Source organism: Littorina saxatilis, linkage group LG5, assembly GCF_037325665.1.
Source record: "Littorina saxatilis isolate snail1 linkage group LG5, US_GU_Lsax_2.0, whole genome shotgun sequence".
Lineage (NCBI taxonomy): Eukaryota > Metazoa > Mollusca > Gastropoda > Littorinimorpha > Littorinidae > Littorina > Littorina saxatilis.
Genome location: NC_090249.1, coordinates 9,292,815 through 9,312,328, shown reverse-complemented (window position 1 = coordinate 9,312,328; position 19,514 = coordinate 9,292,815). Strand labels below are relative to the sequence as shown.

At 45.6% G+C, this 19,514-nt stretch overlaps 2 protein-coding genes across 2 annotated transcripts in view; one reads left to right on the top strand and one right to left on the bottom strand.

Moving 5' to 3' along the window:
• Positions 1-8,791, top strand: part of LOC138966253 (uncharacterized) — a 33,250-nt gene extending 24,459 nt beyond the window's left edge. The window contains exon 2 of the mRNA XM_070338393.1: positions 4,898-8,791. Within this exon, the coding sequence (XP_070194494.1) occupies positions 4,898-6,722 (1,825 nt within the window). The 3' untranslated portion in view covers positions 6,723-8,791. The remainder of the gene's footprint in view (positions 1-4,897) is intronic.
• LOC138966256 (epithelial membrane protein 3-like) overlaps positions 1-19,514 on the bottom strand; it is a 91,559-nt gene that overhangs the window by 12,322 nt on the left and 59,723 nt on the right. The gene's annotated exons all lie outside the window — the stretch shown is intronic.

Here is a 19,514-nt window from a genome sequence, read left to right as displayed (position 1 = left end):
TGTGAATCGGAGCTGATTTCCCAGTTTCCTCTTATTTGTCCGAAATTTTGAAAGAAAACTAAGTCTTTTTCCAAAGAGCTGTCTACAGCAAAACTAGATAGAAAAAACACACTTACTCCCACTTCTCACAGAAGCTACTAGAGTAAGCATAACCGCTTTCCGTGTTGATCAGCAAGGCCAGATTTTGTAAAGGATAAAAAAAAAACTGATCTCAAAACAACTCCAAAACAAGGAGCAAAGCCCAAATCAGGAAAGGAGACTTGTTTACAGGGAGGCTCCCTTAAACGTGCTGGCTAAAAAGCCCCCAAAGGAAATATTGTGACCGAGCTGTTTCAGTGCAACTGATATCACATAACGTCTTGATCCAAAAAACGTGGGAGAAAAATTCGGAAAGCCAGGATAGATGATTCGCCATCTGAAATGAACGGAGAGAAGAGGAGTTCTTTCCGTTAAAAAATACGCCATTTATTCCAAGCCAAACAATGTGACAAGTAAACAAAGACACTGACCCCCTCCGAGATCTCTGGACCAAATCCAGAGTTGAGGCAGAAGCCCCTGAGCATCTCAATGATTCCCATACAGAAGACACCCCTGTGGCTCGAGTGTGAGAAAAACCAGCGCCCTCTTGCCGGCCTTAAGAGGCCTGGCAAGCAGAATCGAGCGGGCCCCAAATAGTGATAACAGCAGTCTGCTCAAAATAAAAACAATTGATCTTCCAAGCTTTGGAATTCGTAAACCGGAAGAAGACCATAAGCGAAAAGGCGATAGTACCAAGAGGCAAAAACTTCTATCAGTGGCTTCTCCCAATCACCCGAAGTCAAAGAAGAGCGTGATGAGATAGAGTCTAAACTAAGTAGACATTCTTGATAAAAAGACTCAGAGAGCCCACCAAGCCATTGAGCCTCCCTGCTAAAAAGCTCCGAGATGGTAAAACCACAACAAAACCTCTCATGCTCGATGAGGAAGTAAAAGAGAGTGAGAGGCCCCTTGCCCGTTGAGAAAAAGCACCACTGTAGAGTTGTCTGATTGAATCAACACACGTTTTACCGCTTTGTTCGATTGCCTAACGTCAGCCGACCATGGAAGTAACAAAGCTGTGCTGCCTTAGCCAACCAATGTGTTCCGGTCCCGCAAATCCAGTTTCCACCTGGAGTAAAGAGCTCCTAAAAAGAGCCGCTTGTACAGTCTCGTCAAAGAGACCAAAAAGTCAAAAAAAACGTTTGACTAAGAATCGAAATCAGAACCCTGAAGCTCCGAAACCAATAAAATGTAGCCACTTCCGAACTATTTTGAGTATCAAAAAATGGAAGTAACAACCATACGATGTATGAAAGAGAACCCCAAAAGGAAGGCCCCAGTGACTCTCTCATAAAGAGGGAGTCCTAATACCCGCCCGCAGCTGTGGTAAAACACAAAGGCGGAAAGAAGGGTGAAGCCGAGCACTAAAAAACTCCAGTTGACATAACTGCCGGGAGTGTGAAAGAAAGCGTGCTTTTATGTGCCTCCCGACCCCCACCACTAACTTGCCCCATGGGAAAGAGAGGTGGGTAATCGACACAGATCCCTGCCGCAAGGCGAGAGCATGGCGATAAAAGAAAAAGCCGAGAACAGCGAGCCTGTAGCTTTTCTTTTGATAAAAGGGAAAAAGCCGAGACCTGCCATGCTCTTTCCTTTTGCAGTGAGCTTCTCTTTGTTAGAAAAGAGTCCGCGAGCATAGAAGCGGACTCAAAAAAACAACCTTCAAGCAAAGAAGAGATTAAAGTCTCGCCAAAAGAACAAACTTTTAGACAGAGACCTCTTCTCCAGTGAACAGCAAAGCTACATCCTTTATACCTGCGTCCTGACGGAACACAAAGATATCCAGTGAGGGCGTAACCGCACAAGAGAGAGAACAAAAGAAAGTTTTGTTCAATAGCGAAAATCATGAGGAAGTGCGGACGCAAACTTCCACAGCCCGGAGATCCTTGTTCTTACAAACAGACAGTTTCTTCTTGCTATAAACATCCCAAAAGGATGCCCGTCAACTCCGGGATACCCGGGGGTAGTTCCGTAGGCAGAACAAAAGAAAAACTTAAATTCTTAGGCTTGGCGCTAAACGAGCCTACGGATCGCGCTCAGCGAGTGATGCGCTACTTGAGCGGGTGACGCAAGCTAAAGCAACACCGCAACAGGTGCTCAGCCAAGCGCTGCCCCAAAGGAAGTAGTGACAAAGGCGACTCGTATGAGAAACCTTCCACAATTCCACCCGCCGCCGATGTAAGACCTAAGAACTAGACGTTCAAAGATTTTCCTTAGAAGGCTCAAATCAGCTAAAAAAGACGCAAACCGCGGCAAAACTGAATCAGGAGCCTCCCCATAAGATGCCAGCAAAGGCAGAGTTAGGGCAAAAACATCGTTAGAGTTCGCAGATTGTTCCTGAAAACACGCCAAAAAAGATGGAGAAGAAAAGGCATATGACGATGCTACTGCTACCCCTTCGGGAAAGTAGTGTGTAGCAACCCCTGCTGCCAGAGCTAAAAAAGATGGCAGCTTAGCTGGAAGACAAAAAGAGGTATCACCCTCTGCCACAGAAGCTTCATCTTCTATACCCTCATCATCCCGTTCAGTAGTATCCCAATTAACGATCTTCGAAAGGATGAGAACCAGAAACCAATCCCGATAAGGCAACACCTGCCAAAAAGCGGGAAAGGCTGGGACAAATCCCCTGAAGCCGGAACTCCGTGAACGGATTCTCCATCCACTTGCCTCATACCAGCTGAAAGACTGGAAGAGGAAGTGAACGCAGCCTGTGTAACAGCAGAGGAACCGGAAGCTGAAGGCTGATGAGTGCCGACTACCAAACACCACAGTGTTAACCGCAGAAGGCTATACCATCCTTCAACCGGAAGCCACAGCCGCAAAAGCGGAAGCGGAACCGGCCGTGGATTGATGCCGTTTCAGTTGCAAGCACCACTGCACTTGAACTTAGACGGCAACCGGAACCCGACGTCATCCACCAAAGCGGAAGCACCATCGTCCTTCATGCACCTCAGCGCAATCCGGAAGTTGACCCCCTGCTTGACTGCCATAGTCAAACAGAGAGCCATCTTTACTGTCTTCTTCCTGCCCCCAGGGCGGAAGCGGAAGCCGCACAGCCTGACCAATGCCCATTGACACGGCCGGAAGCGCAAACCTCCGTACGCTCTACAGTGTCCCTACCCCCGCCTGACCTTCCGACGGAACGGCGATGGCCAGAAAACGTATAAGAACTTTCACCCGTGAGCGCGATGCCCGTGGCTACTTTTGCCTGTAGACGCGCTACACTTTCACCAGAGAACCCGGTTACTTGTGCAGCAGACATACCTTGTGACTGACGAGAGACACCGGAAGACGGAACGCTCGCCGGAAACCCAAGTCAACCACCATCGTTCTGCAACGCATGAACATCCGCCCGAGTACCCGTGGCCGACGGAGAAGGACGCACCTTAGCCAGGGAGGAAACCCCAGCCACGCCAGCCGGAAGAGCCCGCAGCTCCGCTTTTGTCGACGCAAAATCTTCCGCCAGAGACAAGACCTGTGTACTAATAGAGTGAAGCAAAGCGGCAACGTCCGCAGACGCAAAACCGGGAATCACAGAACAGGAGCCGCTTAAACCGGCTAACACCATGAGCAATCTTATCTGCCGGTTTACCGGGTAAAATGGACGCCGAGGGCATGTCAACAACAACATCAATGCATTTATTCGATGACAGTTCTAACATCGAAACAACAGCCTGTACAGATCTAGACCGCTTAACTTTCTTAGGCGTTTTCTAGGTGGCGGAGACTCAGCAGCTACATGTCTAGAAGCCTGCCCCTTCTTGACGTTATCCGCCATGGCCAAACAACTCACGAAAACATTTCACAAGTCAAAATAAGGCCAAGAAACGCCCACAAAAACAAGAAAAATCAAGAACGATCTCACCTCACATAGTCGCGAAGACAAGACCACAAGTAGAATACCAAGGAGAAAGCACCCAGTCCAAGGACCAAGTACCAAAGCTGAAGAAACAGCCAGAGCGTACAGAACTGCGAATGATGGAAATGGCGGCGTATGCGCACGCATACGGAAGTCAGACTAGATATTGGTCTGGCATTATGGGTAGTGGTCACTCTTTTTTTAGAGTGGTCTCCCTTGTTACCAAGGGGACGCGTACAGCGTTACCAGCACTGAACCAGGGTTAATTGCTATATGTGAGTTGGGTAAGATATGTAATTTAATAGCAAATTTACGCCAGTGGTTACACGCAAATGAAACTTCCACAGTATCTGTATGAATCATTTATCTGTAGACATGCAAAGTCATGAATTTATTGGACATAAGTGAACAATCTTTCTTTATTTGGTGTTTAACGTCGTTTTCAACCACGAAGGTTATATCGCGCGACGGGATAAGTGAAAAATGCTATGACGAGTTTTTGTCAGCTTGATTTTGAAGGTACCCTTATTTGAGCGGCGGTCACGTGATCCCTGTAAAAGATATCTTGAATCCAAAAAGTGATCCTGATAGTCAGGTGAACGGCCTTAACTGGCATATAAAGTTTTAATGAAATTACACGGGAATTAATGCTTTAATTTGGGTGCGAAATTTGTTGCAATAATTTGTTGGTCAAGTTTATTTGATCACCTCTCGTCTACAGGCGCGATCGATATATTCTACCCCCAAAATATCCCTTCTTTGCACCTTCAATGACTCCATCGTCCTTTAGAATCCCAAACCGATATCAAATACGAGCTGATTTGGTGAAATAAAGCACATTTTATATCGGGTTCGTATTGTACAACAGTTTGAAAACAACATAAAATATTACTTTTTGCGCGTTTTGTGTGTGTGTGCCTCCTAGTCCTACTGTACACAGCGCTGTGTGATGGTTTTCAGGGTGAACGGGTTCGTGCTGGGAGTCAGTTATTGCGTGTCCATCCTGAGCCTGATCCTCATCTCCTTCAACCGTTATGTCAAGGTGTGTCACCGCCCCGCTTTCAGGCGCCTCTTCTCCGCCCGGCGCAACCTGGCTATGTGTGCGACGGCATGGGGGGTTGCGGCGCTGCTCAACGCTCCTCCCTTCCTCCCTACGGGTTCCAACATCAAGTACGAAAACGATTTGCACATGTGTATGGCGAGCAGTACAGAGAAAGGTGTGCACTACGGGAGTGTGGTCATGATCGTCATGCTGGTACTGCCCTTGCTGCTGGTCGGATACTTCAACGCCGCCATCTTCAGGCGCTGGTACGGTAGTCGCCGCAGGTTACAGCGCCGAAACAGGAGGGAGCAGACTGCGTGCAAGGCCACGTGGAAGAGTCACGTGTCCCGTTCCTTGATGGACCTGTCTGCTAAGGACGACGAGTCACAGGCCGACACCACCCCTTCCAACCCATCCAGCGGCTCTCACTCTGACATGACGTCATCCACAATGTGCACTACGGACGACGATAGCAAGGAAGGCGTGCGGCACGAGCCGGGCATGATGCGACGCAGCTCCAGTTCCGCAGTGGTGCTGTGTCACCGTGACCCGGGGCCACACCAAGATACGGGGCTGCGGCGCAAGGTCTTCGCTCACACGCTGGACAGGGACAGGCTGCACGACGCTCCACGCGCCGCCAGAAAACGTCTTGCTGCTGAGCCTGCGAATGATGACAAGAAGGATGAGGAGAATGTAAAGGCAGACCCCGACCCCGAGGTCAATCGCAGCATCAACTACCTGGACAGAATTGCAGACGCCATCGATGTCATTGAGAAGCGGAGCACTCAGATTGGCGTAAATAACGTTAAGGCCAAGATTCAGATCACTGACCAACAAGGCAAGGCCAAAAGTCACAGTATTAACAAACAAGGCAAGATGAAAGATCAGTGCACTGGCCAGACGGACCGACTGAAACCCAACGGTCCAGTATCACCCGGAGGTCGGCCGAGCTCGGCACAGGTCATCAGGACAACCGATGACCCGGAAGTTAACGTGACGGTGAGGAAGCGACAGGCAGCCACGCTGAGAGTGAGATCTCGCCTGACGTCTGGGCTCTACGAGGTGGGCAAGCGCTTCCACAAGGGCAGGAAGGGGTCCACCAGGAAAGTCCGCCGGCCTGCGCTCCGCACCTCCACCCTTGACCTCAACACGCTCTCCTGGTGCGATATCCACGTCACCACCGCCGATACGTCCTCCAGCAGCGACGGCGCCCACATCCACGGCGTTGGAGGTCTGTCTAGCAGCAGCTTCAACGCGGGCTCTATGTCCGACTTTGAGACAGCCTTCGCAGCGGACGCGGAGCGACGCACGGACACGACTGAGCGGAGCTCAGACCGGCATCCTTCAGACTGCCCGCAAAGGGCGCTCTACCCCAGCATCGAAAGACGGGGCGCCGCTCGAAGCAACCCGGACAACTGGCGGCGCTGCACCACCATGGGCAGACAGGCAATATCTGACGCTGCCCTGGTACGCTCCCTGCTCGTCATCGTCGTCTGCCTCGTCGTCTGCTACACGCCCTTCGTCGTCGTCCTTGTCCACTCCATTGTCATACAGAACGGACTGCACCCAGAGGTACCGGCTGCCGCCATGTTGCTGTTGTTCGTCAATTGCACCGTCAACTGGTTGTTGTACGGCATCATGAACACTGTCTTCAGACACGCCTACATAACCACACTCACCAACTTCGCCTGCTGTTGTAACAGCAACAACAGGGCCCGCGCTCTATCACTCGGAGAATTCTGAGTATGATATCTTAACAGCGCGTTTCTGAGTATGATATCTTCGCGTGACAAACCAAGAGATGTTTTCTGGGTTCAGCCACGAGTAGGCTACACTGTCGAAGGTGCCATCAGTAGGATGTGTTCCCAGTGCGTGACAAACCGGGATATGTTTTCTGATCTCTTCCCAGCGCTTGACAAACCAAGAGATGTTTTTAGGGCGTGAGAAACAAAGAGATTATTTTTAGGCTCGACCACGAGTGAACTGCAATGTAATCCCGCTGTCAGTATGACGAATTTGTACATAGCGCGACGGAGGTTCATAGGCTAAAAATCGCAAAATGCACGTGCAAACCGTGACGAATTTATAAACATTTTTGGGAAAATTGCATAACACCTGAGTACAAACCTGTAATGATCCACCAAGTCATTGCTGAAATACAGCTCTTTTTGTCCTGGTACCCCTTATGTACTACTCATGTAGGTGTGGAGCGTATGAGCAGCAGAAAACGATAGGTTTTTGCGTCCATTTTTAGGGGTACCATGACAAACGCTGTATTTTGGCAATACCTGAATGGATTGCTTCGAAACTTTCAGGATCTCAAGTCTACATACAACACGTACCGTGGGTATTATTAAAGGTTCATTACAGGTGTGTACTCAGATCTTCCGGAAATATTTTTGCAATTCAATAAAAGGGCGACCGCCCAGTAAAGTCTTGGTTCAATGATGGTTTTTTTGTGGTTTCGTGGTTAGCAACAATGCAACTGACAAACTTCAAACTGAATTTTGGTGCTTTCCTCTAACATAATTATTTGAAAAAAAAATCAAGATTTACCTGTGTCAAGTTTCTTTTTTGGGAGAGTATATAACAATGAAATATGTGTTTGTATAAAAATTATCTTCGTGCATTATATAGAATCATGTTGTTCAAAACAATCAGAGAGTACTGATATTATTTGGACCGGCACGGTTGGCCTAGTGGTAAGGCGTCCGCCCCGTGATCAGAAGGTCGTGGGTTCGAACCCCGGCCGGGTCATACCTAAGACTTTAAAATTGGCAATCTAGTGGCTGCTCCGCCTGGCGTCTGGCATTATGGGGTTAGTGCTAGGACTGGTTGGTCCGGTGTCAGAATAATGTGACTGTGCTGCGACTTCTATCTTGTGTGTGGCGCACGTTATACACTTGTCACAAAAAGTCAAGGAACAACTGACATATTCACATGGAAAAAGCAAACAGCAATATCTTCATAACCCGAAAAACGAAATCAACCAAACTTGGCTAATGCACTGACAACAACTCGCAAATTGTCTAGACAGCATCATTGGCCGCATGTGATGCACGGACGCGGTGCTAGGCAGGCGGAAAGTGCAGGCCCTCCACGTCAAAAATGCGCCTAAATTCACTGGCTCAGCAGAATGAACATTGGTACTGAACATCGGAACTGATCATGGCACGTGCTAGGCGGACGTCTGGGCTGTGAAACTCACCGCACTGAAAGCCTTTATAAGCCAGCGTTTCACAGCTATGGTCCATTCCAACACCATGGTCCAGAGACGATCGCTGCCAGATGTCGACAAAGGACGAGCCCTTGCCTGGCTTCAGCGCGGCGCCACCTACCGAGCTGTTGCCCACCGACTTGGGGTGTCTCCATCGGTTGTCTGGAGGCTACAAGAACGCTGGAGAGCGACTGGACGGGTCCAGGACAGGCCAAGATCTGGGAGACCAAAAAAGACTGATGCAAGGGCTGATCGTTACATCGTCCGCCAGGCTCTGACGTCACGCACCATCACTGCAGAGCGCATCCGGGGGCAGCTAAGGGTGGCTACCAACATTCAAGTCAGCACGCAGACCATCAGGAACCGTCTCCACAACGTGCGGCTCCGTTCCAGAGTACCAGCCGAGAAGCCCAAGCTGACTCCAGTCCACAAACGAGCCCGCCGAGACTGGTCTGCTCGTCATTCGAGATGGACACGTCATCAATGGGCCACTGTTCTCTTCAGCGACGAAAGCAGGTTTAATCTGATGCATCCGGACAAGCGGCTGTCCGTATGGCGACGAGAAGGCGAACGGTTTAACCAGGACTGTGTCCAGGAGGTCCTCGCGTATGGTGGAGGCTCCGTGATGGTATGGGGAGGCTTCTCTGCCAACCATAAGACCCCCCTGTACCACATCCAGGGGAATCTGACCGGGGCACGCTACAGGGACGAGATCCTGGGTCCGATTGTCATCCCTTTCCTGCAACAGCTGGGACCCCAGGCCACTTTGCAGGACGACAACGCCACACCGCATCGCGCCAGGGTGGTTGGGGCCTTCCTGCAGCAGCAGGGAGTTCACAGAATGGAATGGCCAGCCTGCAGCCCAGACTTAAACCCAATCGAAAATGTCTGGGATCATCTTGACAGGCAGCTGCGAGACAATCACCCTCCCCCAAACACCCTTCAGGACCTGCTGGCATACCTCCAACATGAATGGCAAAACCTGGACCAGCAGCTCTTCAGAAGACATGTGCAGTCCATGCGTCGACGCTGCAACGAATGCTTGGCCCGGCGGGGTGCCCATACCCATTACTGACATTGTTTTGTTGACATGAGACAGTTGTGACTTTTGAAATTTAACACGCTTGCAGTGAACTGAGTTACTCATCATTCCGTTATTATAAACCAATGAAATTTGCCACATTCAATGTGTGGCCCAGAAGGTGTACTTTGGTGTAAACGATTAATAAATTGGTGAAATCGTTTCGGAGATATGACTTTTTGAATTTTTGTTCCTTGACTTTTTGTGACTAGTGTATGTCAAAGCAGCACCGCCCTGATATGGCCCTTCGTGGTCGGCTGGGCGTTAAGCAAACAAACAAACAAAAGTACTGATATTTCATCAGCTGCTTAGAAATATTTCTTACAAGTTTTGCAAGAGAAACAGCATGTAATATCCCTTGAATGATTGTTCATTGATTTGTATTTTAATTATAACAAGAATGGAGTTCCACATCAGTGCGCCAGAATATGAGAGACTGGACTTGTACGGGTCAATTCTTAGAGTTAGGGTAATTAATTTGTTCAGTTTTCTTGAATTAATTTATTTTGAAATTCGAGGCAATGAGTGTATGTGCATTTCCTGACATAAATTCTACACATCATCACACCTTTGTCATGTAAACTCAATCTGTTTTCTGAGTACAATTCGAAGTTTTGAAAGTTTGAAAAAAGAAAAGCCCGGAAGCAGGGTCACGCAAGGTCGTGCTTCTCGTAGCAGACGACGGTTATGCCTGTCGCCAGTTCCTCTGAACAGTCAAAAGCCATCGCTAGAGTTCGTGTAAATCGCAGCCGTTTTTTTGCGCTTAGATTCAGAGCTACATAATAACGTGCTATTGCAGATAAGCTTACAGCGAGTCGCATTAAAATCACAAACTGACGACTACATTGTGAAAAAAAGGAAACTGGATCACACGGGTTCCCGATGGCTCAGGGGTAAGATAAACCACGCAAAAATAAATTCTTTGAAAATTGCTCGCTCTTTACGGATGTTCTCAAGCGGTGAGTGTTTAAATGAAAGGGTGTTTGTACTGTGTGTAAAAGCCTGACAGTAGGGACATCCAGATTCAACCTTCGTCAGACGAACGATCGTCGGTGGTGGGGATTTCCTCTCTATTTTTTAACTTTGTGCCTCAATGCGCATGCGCTTGGTTTTTCGCGCCCACCACTGCTTGCTGAAGACCGGGATCTGCGTGGTGAAAAAGGCGTGTTTGACGAACCTCAATCAGCAATCTTCGCGAGTACTTTTAGTCCTTTTCATAATGTTAAAAATATGTTTTATGTGCGCAGTGTTAAAGTTTAATATCTTTACGACGCTTCTGTGGACTGTGCATCTGTAAACTGTTCATTTTGGAGGCCTAGTGCTTGAACACGGATATCCACACAAAACTCAGAACTTGAGTCGACGGGCGACATATCCTGCCAATTATCTCCCTTGATCTCTCTTGCACAAGACACTTGTTTCCACTAGGCCTATTTGTTTTAGAGTTGGGAGATTTTACAGGAATGAATCTAAAAATCGAAAAAAATGGTCAGTGTTGCGTGTGTACCCAGCATATTCAGATGTCTGGAATATTCCGATAAGAAAGACTCGTCATATATAACACTACTCGTCGTCACTGTTTCGAAGGCAAATCTGGATGTCTCTAGTATCTGTGATGGTTTACGGGAGGCTTACTGTGCTTTTAACAATGATTATGATGCTTCATGTCCCTCAAAGCTGATCGCTTATCATGGATTTAATTGGTGATTCGTTGAGCAGCATTTGACAAATAGCGGTAGATTCTTTATATAGATAGAAAATAGTAATGGACCAAGAACAGAACCTTGTGGTACTCCAAAACTTACTGGTTTTTTTTACAAGAGTATGATTGATTCAGATAGGTACTTTGCTGTCTGTCTGACAGGAAAGATTTTAAAATGTTAACGAAATTGGTTGCAAGTCCATAAATCTCAAGCTTTTTGATGAGGAAATTATGGTTAATATGAGTCAACACATAGAGCAGCTAATGTTGGTCAGCCATTGGCCAACTAAACTAATCACCGCTGTTTGACATGAGTGTTTTTGCCTGAAACCTGATTAACTATCATGTATCAATTTATTATTCTCGAAGTGAAAAAGAAAGTGTTTATTGATATGTTTTCCGAGAGGCTTCGAAAATATTGATATTTGTCTATATAGCTATTCTGATAGACACGTGGGGGAATTCGGGGGCTGTGATTGGATGGTCTCGCACATCCCTATTCCAATTATCAAAGGATATTCCGACGGAAGTTGGCGAATTTTTGCTGATATCCTTTGGATATTCGTACCAACAAAGACGCATGGTTCCGGTTTCTTCGACGTATATAAAGTACAAGCATACCTCGCCAGGTTTGTTTTTGTGACTGGTCGACAGACGATGCCATTTGGTTTTTTGTGTTTTTTTGTTCCGTACATGATATACATTACGAGTAAAATCCAGTTCTTGCAAAGTTCAAGAAGCTGCAATCTGAATCGACCTATCAGTCCTGCAGACGGTCTTTCTACTAGATGTTGAGATTAACTGTCCTTGGCCTCCACTAGATGTTGAGATTAATTGTCCTTGGCCTGCACTAGATGTTGAGATTAACTGACCTTGGCCTGTGCTTGCTTCGCTGCGGTTCACAAAAGCGCAACACACCGAGCACAGCGCTCCAGGACAGACAAGAAATTGTTGTTCTGCATTTCTTAAGATTGTTCGTACCTTGTTCTTTGTCTCCATTATAAAGATCTGTCTGTCCTCTCTGAAGTTCTTAACAGTTTACACAAATAACACAATAACAATACGTTATAACACAACATAAATATCAACCCGTTATAGTACCATGTTCTTTAGGGAATTCACGTTAGATTGCTGCATTTTCTATGCCTTGGTCGATCCATTTGGGTTTTTCTATCTGCTTTACTTGATGTGTTTTTACTGGTGCGTGTTTTTTGTAAATGATAATGAAAATAAATGTCCAAAACTCTAAATCTTCGTCAGGATTTGTAAAATGGTAAGTATTTTGAAGTGGGCTATTTCTGAAATCAGAAAGAAATGCACTTTCACTTAAATGAGAGAATGAGCGATATGTAATAGTTTTGTGACCGACCTTTGAAATTTTAACACCTTTACGAGACCAAGCCAAATTTGAGAGCGACTGAGAGAGAGACTGAGAGAAAGATAGAGACAGACACTGACCTGACACTGACACAGATTTTATTGTGTAGGCCAACGACCCATTCACAAACATGGTGGGAAATATTATTTGTAATTAAAGTGAAAAGCAACAATTAATTACGGACATGAACAGACCACAATTGTTTTGCATACCCCTGACATATCAAACCGAGTGTCTACCAGACGTGTGTTCCTCGTTTTCATCGTGCATATCAAACCCTGTTGAGGGACTGACCTAAATCATTCACTGAAGCAAACCAACACTGACAGACCTTCGAAGTTGCAATACAGCTTGGTGCACAAGATACCGGTTTGAAGAAATAAAATTCACGTAGGGTGTTCTGGAAGTCCTTAGACTCCAAGCTCCTGGCAATGCCTCATAATATTTTACAATGACGTATGCATACTACAATCTCTCATCGGCGATGACACAAATTTTCATGTATCTAAAAGTTTTTACTGCAAAGAAAACAGCTATTAAAGAACTCTACCCGTCCATATTTACTTGCCTGTCATAGAGCTCAAAAAAGGGGGAATTTTGAACAATGATGTATAAATGTCTCTGAAAGGAATATGTTTCTACTGTATATTGTGGTAATTTTGGGGGAAGAACGATCCTTCAAAAAGACAAAGCTCCGGGGAAACCGTTACGAGAGCCCTGATGCTGCCGTCCAAGAGTAAACGAGGGTCATTGAGGGTATCGGCAAATAACACTCGCACCGACATGTTTGATAGGTATTTTTACAGAATGTTAAAGTGTGTCGCATCTCAGGAAGGATCCTTCGAAAAAATGGCGTTGTCAAATTAACGGTTAGCTGTGCACTAATATGAGATTCTATGGACTTCCACAACAGCCCTTGTATGTTCAAGAAACGTTACTATACTGAACGGCAAAAGTTAGGGACCGCCCTTGAAAAAACCAGGCCGTCCTGACCTGGGCCCGTATGCACGAGGCGGAAGTCAGCAACACTGGAAGTAGAGGCCTCTTTCGGAAGTGGGAACTCCCGAAGTTTAACTTTCCAACTGTTCACTATGCATGAACGCCGGAGTGGTGACTTCGAGAGTATTCGGTCAAGGTCGCGAAAATTGGGGGAATCCTAACTAGTACGCATGCGTTTGTTAACGGTAAGCTTGCCACCAGAAGAAACAAATCTCATCGCGAGTTCAAAAAGGCGAACGTTGAGCGCGCTGTAGTACTAACAGCGTTATTGCTGTTGTTTTTTGAACGGTTAAACGAAAGGGTCGGTTTAAACCTGTGATGAATGTCTTGGAATCGAATGACTGCCTATGACAAATGACTTTGTTGGCTTGAATGTTAGGAGAAGAGTAAATGATTATGTTGAAGTTCTTTTTTTTTGTTGCTTTTTTTTTTTTATCTCAGCTGCTTGCTTCAACCCTTTTTTTGTGTGTGTGGGGAGTATCCCTCTTCATTGATCTTTTTTTCTTTTATTTTTTTCTGCTTTTTATATTAATTTTTCTACTTTAAATGTACCTATATCGTTAACAAGACTATTTCTAAATGTATTTTAAACACGCCCAAAAAACTTCCTTTACGGTAATTTTTAATAATCATATTATATTTACAAATCACTTTATCCTCAAAGCATTTCCAAGTGAACATAATTTTGGGGCACAAAAAAAAAAAAAAAGTATAATCAATTTCGTTCTCACAATAAGTACAACAATTACTGTATGTTGAACTTGTGTTTAATAATGTTATATCGGTAAAACTGTTGGACAAACATAGATTGGTTATAGAGAAACTTTGGGTTACTGGTAAAGTTTTCAAGGAAGAACATTATGCAGTAGACCGTAAATAACTAAGTTTAGTGACTTGTTCCTTATTTATTGGGGAAATGTCTGTCAAGAAGTTTAGAAAAGACAATACTGTTCATCGGTGTTTGATTTCCCTCGTTAATTTTTGATTACGATGGCGATGCATGGTTATGTACAGTTAAAAGTCAAGATTCGATTTTTTTTGGAAAGCATAGGAGTTTCTTTACGCGTTTAAAACAAATTAACACAGAGGCAAAAACCGGTTGTTGCAGTCTGAATGCAATTGAGGTCTATTAAGAAAAAGGTTAATTAAAAAAAGAAAAATTTAACAAGTCGCGTAAGGCGAAAATACAACATTTAGTCAAGTAGCTGTCGAACTCACAGAATGAAACTTAACGCAATGCAACGCAGCAAGACCGTATACTCGTAGCATCGTCAGTCCACCGCTCACGGCATAGGCAGTGAAATTGACAAGAAGAGCGGGGTAGTAGTTGCGCTGAGAAGGATAGCACGCTTTTCTGTACCTCTCTTCGTTTTAACTTTCTGAGCGTGTTTTTAATCCAAACATATCATATCTATATGTTTTTGGAATCAGGAACCAACAAGGAATCAGATGAAAGTGTTTTTAAATTGATTTGGAAAATTTAATTTTGATAATAATTTGTATATATTTAATTTTCAGAGCTTGTTTTTAATCCGAATATAACATATTTATATGTTTTTGGAATCAGCAAATGATGGAGAATAAGATAAACGTCAATTTGGATCGTTTTATAAAATCATAATTTTTTTACAATTTTCAGATTTTTAATGACCAAAGTCATTAATTAATTTTTAAGCCACCACGCTGAAATGCAATACCGAAGTCCGGGCTTTGTCGAGCATTACCCGACCAAAATTTCAACCAATTTGGTTGAAAAATGAGGGCGTGACAGTGCCGCCTCAACTTTCACGAAAAGCCGGATATGACGTCATCAAAGACATTTATGAAAAAAATGAAAAAAAACGTCCGGGGATTTCATACCCAGGAACTCTCATGTCAAATTTCATAAAGATCGGTCCAGTAGTTTAGTCTGAATCGCTCTACACACACACACACAGACATACACCACGACCCTCGTTTCGATTCCCCCTCTACGTTAAAACATTTAGTCAAAACTTGACTAAATGTAAAAAATGTGTAGCTCACAGCAGCACTTGAACCCAGAGCGTCGGATTGAAATTCCGAATCCGTAACCACTGCACCATGCTACTCGTCTAGAAAAATCTCTATGCAAAGATGTGTTATCAGTTATTCAGTCGTGGTAGTTTGAAAGCTCACCACCTTCGCCGAATGACTCGAGCACGGTTTTTTCGGTCAGTAAATGATCGTACTGTCGGTTTTAAGCCCCTCTGTTTCAAGCTTTTCACCTAAATTAAACAAGAATGTCACAGTTCGTGTCTATGGTGCAAGGTAGCCGACCGTCTCATTGTAGCCAAGTTACGACAGTTGCTCGATTGAGGAATTTAACGTCTTCAATATTGTGTCTGAGCTCATTTCCCAATGAGCTGCCTTTAAAACCAGAATGTCAGGCAATTGTAGCATGCGTTTGAGGTTTCTTTTAGATGGGTAAGGACCTTTAAAGATGCGATATCGTCGTATAAATGATGAAATTAACTTTGAAAGTGGGAACTTTGGAAGCAAAGTTGCCAGCTACTCGGTATGCACGAGCTAACTTCAACGCCGAAGTAGTGGCTTCGAGAGTCCTGAGGTCAAGGTCGAGAAAATTGGGGGAATTCCAATTAGTGCGCATGCGTTTGTAAACGGTAGGCTTGGCGACCAGAAGAAACAAATCTCATCGCGAGTTCGTAAATGGGCGAACGTTGATCGCGCTGCAGCTTTTACTATAGTTGTTGTTTTTGACTAGTTGAACGAAATGGTCTGTTCAAAGCTGTGCTGATTGTCTTGAAATTGAATGACTCTGTAATAATGATTTTGTTGACCAGAATGTTGGGGAGAATAAAACTTTTTTTGTTTATGTGGTAGCGAAGTCGGTTATGTTAAACCTCTTTTTTCTTTTTTTTTAATGATTGTGTATCGGTAAAACTGTTTGGTTAGAGCGAAAGTTTTGGGCTACTGGTCAATTTAAAAAGGCAGAACTCAAGTTTTGGGGGGAATCAAGATAAGGTGTAGTGAAAAGAAGATAAGTTCAGTAACTTTCATATTAATTGGGAAAATGTGTGTCCAAATTTTACAAAAGATAAATTGTTGTACTTAGGTGTTAGTAAATTATGTTTGTCCTCGTTAATTGTGAACAGGATGTATGTTTATGTAAAGTTGAAAGTCAAGATTGGATTTTTTTTTATTTTACGCGCGTGTGTGCATGTGTGTTTGACATAGAACACTTTATTATCTCAATTTCGAAAAACTCGGGTGTGGTGAATCACAACAAACAACATAAAACGTAAGAAAATAAATAAAATATCGAGGCGCAAATAATCAGCTCATAATAGTGTGCGTGTGGGGTGGGGGGGTGGGGGTGGGGGGTGGGGGTGCACACTATTATGAGATGATTATACGGGCACTGGGCCTCTCCAAAACGCTGTTGGTGGCCTGGAACTTCTGATGCAGCCTGACCACGACAGAATGGGACACTCCAAGTCGTCTGCCCACTTCTCGCTTGCTTACGCCGTCTTGCAGCCATGCGATGGCACGGGCTTTGTTGAAGGTGGTGACCTTTCGTCTGGGAGGCATAGTGAGAAGATGGTGGCTAGCAGAAAATCGCGGGGCTATAAAGCCTAACTGGGCCCGTATGCTTATGGGGGAAGTTCGCGACAACTCCCGAAGTTTTGAGTGACATCGGAAGTACTTGCCTCACTTTCGTATGCATGGGCCGGAAAAAGGGTTTACTTCGAAGCAAAGCGAGGAAGTAACTCAGGGTAGTTTGCGACTACTTCTAAAGTTTTGAGCGACATTAGTTACATCGGAAGTACATCCTTACTTTCCCATGCATGGGACGAAAAAAGAGTTTACTTTGGAAGCTAACGAGGAAGTAAATGAGGGTAAATGAACTACAGCCAGACCCAGTAGTAAACACGCTACTTCCACAGTTTCTCAGTGCAAAAAGGCAGGGCTTTTCTTCAGTTTTTCATATCAAACCGAGCTGACGCAAATGAAAGTCCAAAAAAGAGAAAATAGAAGGAAAAATCGTATCTTGTGCATGCATTTCGTGCAAATTTCAAAACCTGAGTTGCCAGCTTTGACTTTTGTTTGTTCTGGGTCATTGGCCACCACTCTTTCATACGAGGGGGTTACTGTGTTTCTATAAAAATGGGAGTCGTCGTGTGCATGTGTGTGTTTGTGTGTGTGTGTGTGTGTGTGTGTGTGTGTGTGTGGGTTTGAGTGTAAGTTTCTGCTGTTGTTTTTGTCATTGCTTTATGTGTGTGTGTGTGTTTGTGTGTGTGTGTCTGTGTGTGTGTCTGTGTGTAAGTTTCTGCTATTTTTTTTGTCATTGCTTTATCTGTGTGTGTGTGTGTGTGTGTGTGTGTGTGTGTGTGTGTGTGTGTGTGTGTGTGTGTGTGTGTGTGTGTGTGTGTTTGTAAACTACTCACAAAAAGTCAAGGAACACTTTTTATATTACGCAATGCATCAAAACCAGTCAAGACACAATGATGATCGTTCGCACATATTTAATTTCATAATTCGACAGTTTTAATACAAAACAATCAAAGCGATGAATGGACAAATCCATTTTTGGCAAATTTTTAAACAACAGGGATCATTTTCAAAAGTCACCAAATTTTCAAAGTTCATTCGATTGTGTGAAAATCACCAAAACAAAGTCAATAATGAGTGTTGCCTCCACGATTTGCCAGGCACTCAGTGCGATGTCTCATGGACTCGACAAGCCTCCTCAGGTTAGCCTGGGGTGCAGCCTGCCACTCTGCTTGAAGGAATCCCCAGAGCTGTTGCAGGTTTTGTGGTGGAGGGTGGTTGTCGTGCACTCGGCGCTCCAGTGCTCCAGTGCATCCCAAAAGTTCTCAATAGGGTTCAGATCCGGACTACAGGATGGCCAGTCCATCTTGACAACCCCTGGTTGCTGGAGAAAGGCGTTTACCAGCCGAGCACGGTGCGGCGTGGCGTTGTCATCCATGTAAACTGAGTGGGCTACAATCTGCTCTAATGTGGGTACAGCAAAACGGCGAAGGATCTCGTCCCTGTAGCGCTGGGCGTTCAGTCTGCCTTGGATGAGGTAGAGGGGGGTTCTGTGATGGGCAGAGATCCCACCCCATACCATGATGGAACCCCCACCATTGGCAGTCACCTGCTGAATGCAGTCATCGTTGTAGCGCTCCCCCTGTCGCCTCCACACGCGCACACGGCCGTCGTTGTGATCCAGGCTGTACCTTGACTTATCAGTGAAGAGGACCACAGCCCACTGCTGACGTGTCCAGAGAATGTGACGCCTGGACCAAACTCTGCGAGCTCTCTTGTGGACGAGGGTCAGCTTGGGGCGCTTGGATGGACGACGGGCGTGGTACTGGGCAGCATGCAGGCGGTTGCGAACAGTCTGTGTGCTGACGTTGGTGTTGGTAGCAGCCCGTAATTGCCTTCCGATACGGTTTGCAGTGGAAGTTCGCACTGTCTGAGCCTGTCTTGTGATGAAACGATCTTCTCTTGCTGTGGTCTTCTTTCATCTGCCTGGGCGAGGCCTGTCTTGAACTAGTCCAGTGATGACGGAGGGGGACAACAGAGGTGCGTTGCATAGGCAGAGCGCCACAGAACGTTTGAAAACGTTTTCTAGGCAACGCATAGTTTTGTTGTGGCGCTCGCGAACGCTCGCGAACGTAAGCAAGCGCTCGCTACGAGTACCATTGTCTGGGTTCACTGAAGCGTAACAATGGCGACTGTTCGCCGAGAATGGTCTAGGAAATGGGGGTTTGCGCGGAGCATTCTGTAACGTACCTGAGAGGTGGCACGCCAGAAACTATTGCACTGTACTGAGCTTGTCGTTTGACTCTCTCTCTCTCTCTCTTTCTCTCAATCGCAGTCTCTCTCTGTCTTGCGTGCTCTCTCTCTCTCTCTTTCTCTGTCTCTCTCAGTCCCTCTGTGCCCGTCTCTCTGCCTACGTCTCTGTCTCTCTCTTTGTCTTGCATGCTCTCACTCTATTTCTCTGTCTCTCTCTCTCAGTCACTCTGTAACTATCTCTGTCTCTCTCTTTCTCATGACTGGCACGGTTGGCCTAGTGGTAAGGCGTCCGCCCCGTGATCGGGAGGTCGTGGGTTCGAACCCCGGCCGGGTCATACCTAGGACTTTAAAAATGGCAATCTAGTGGCTGCTCC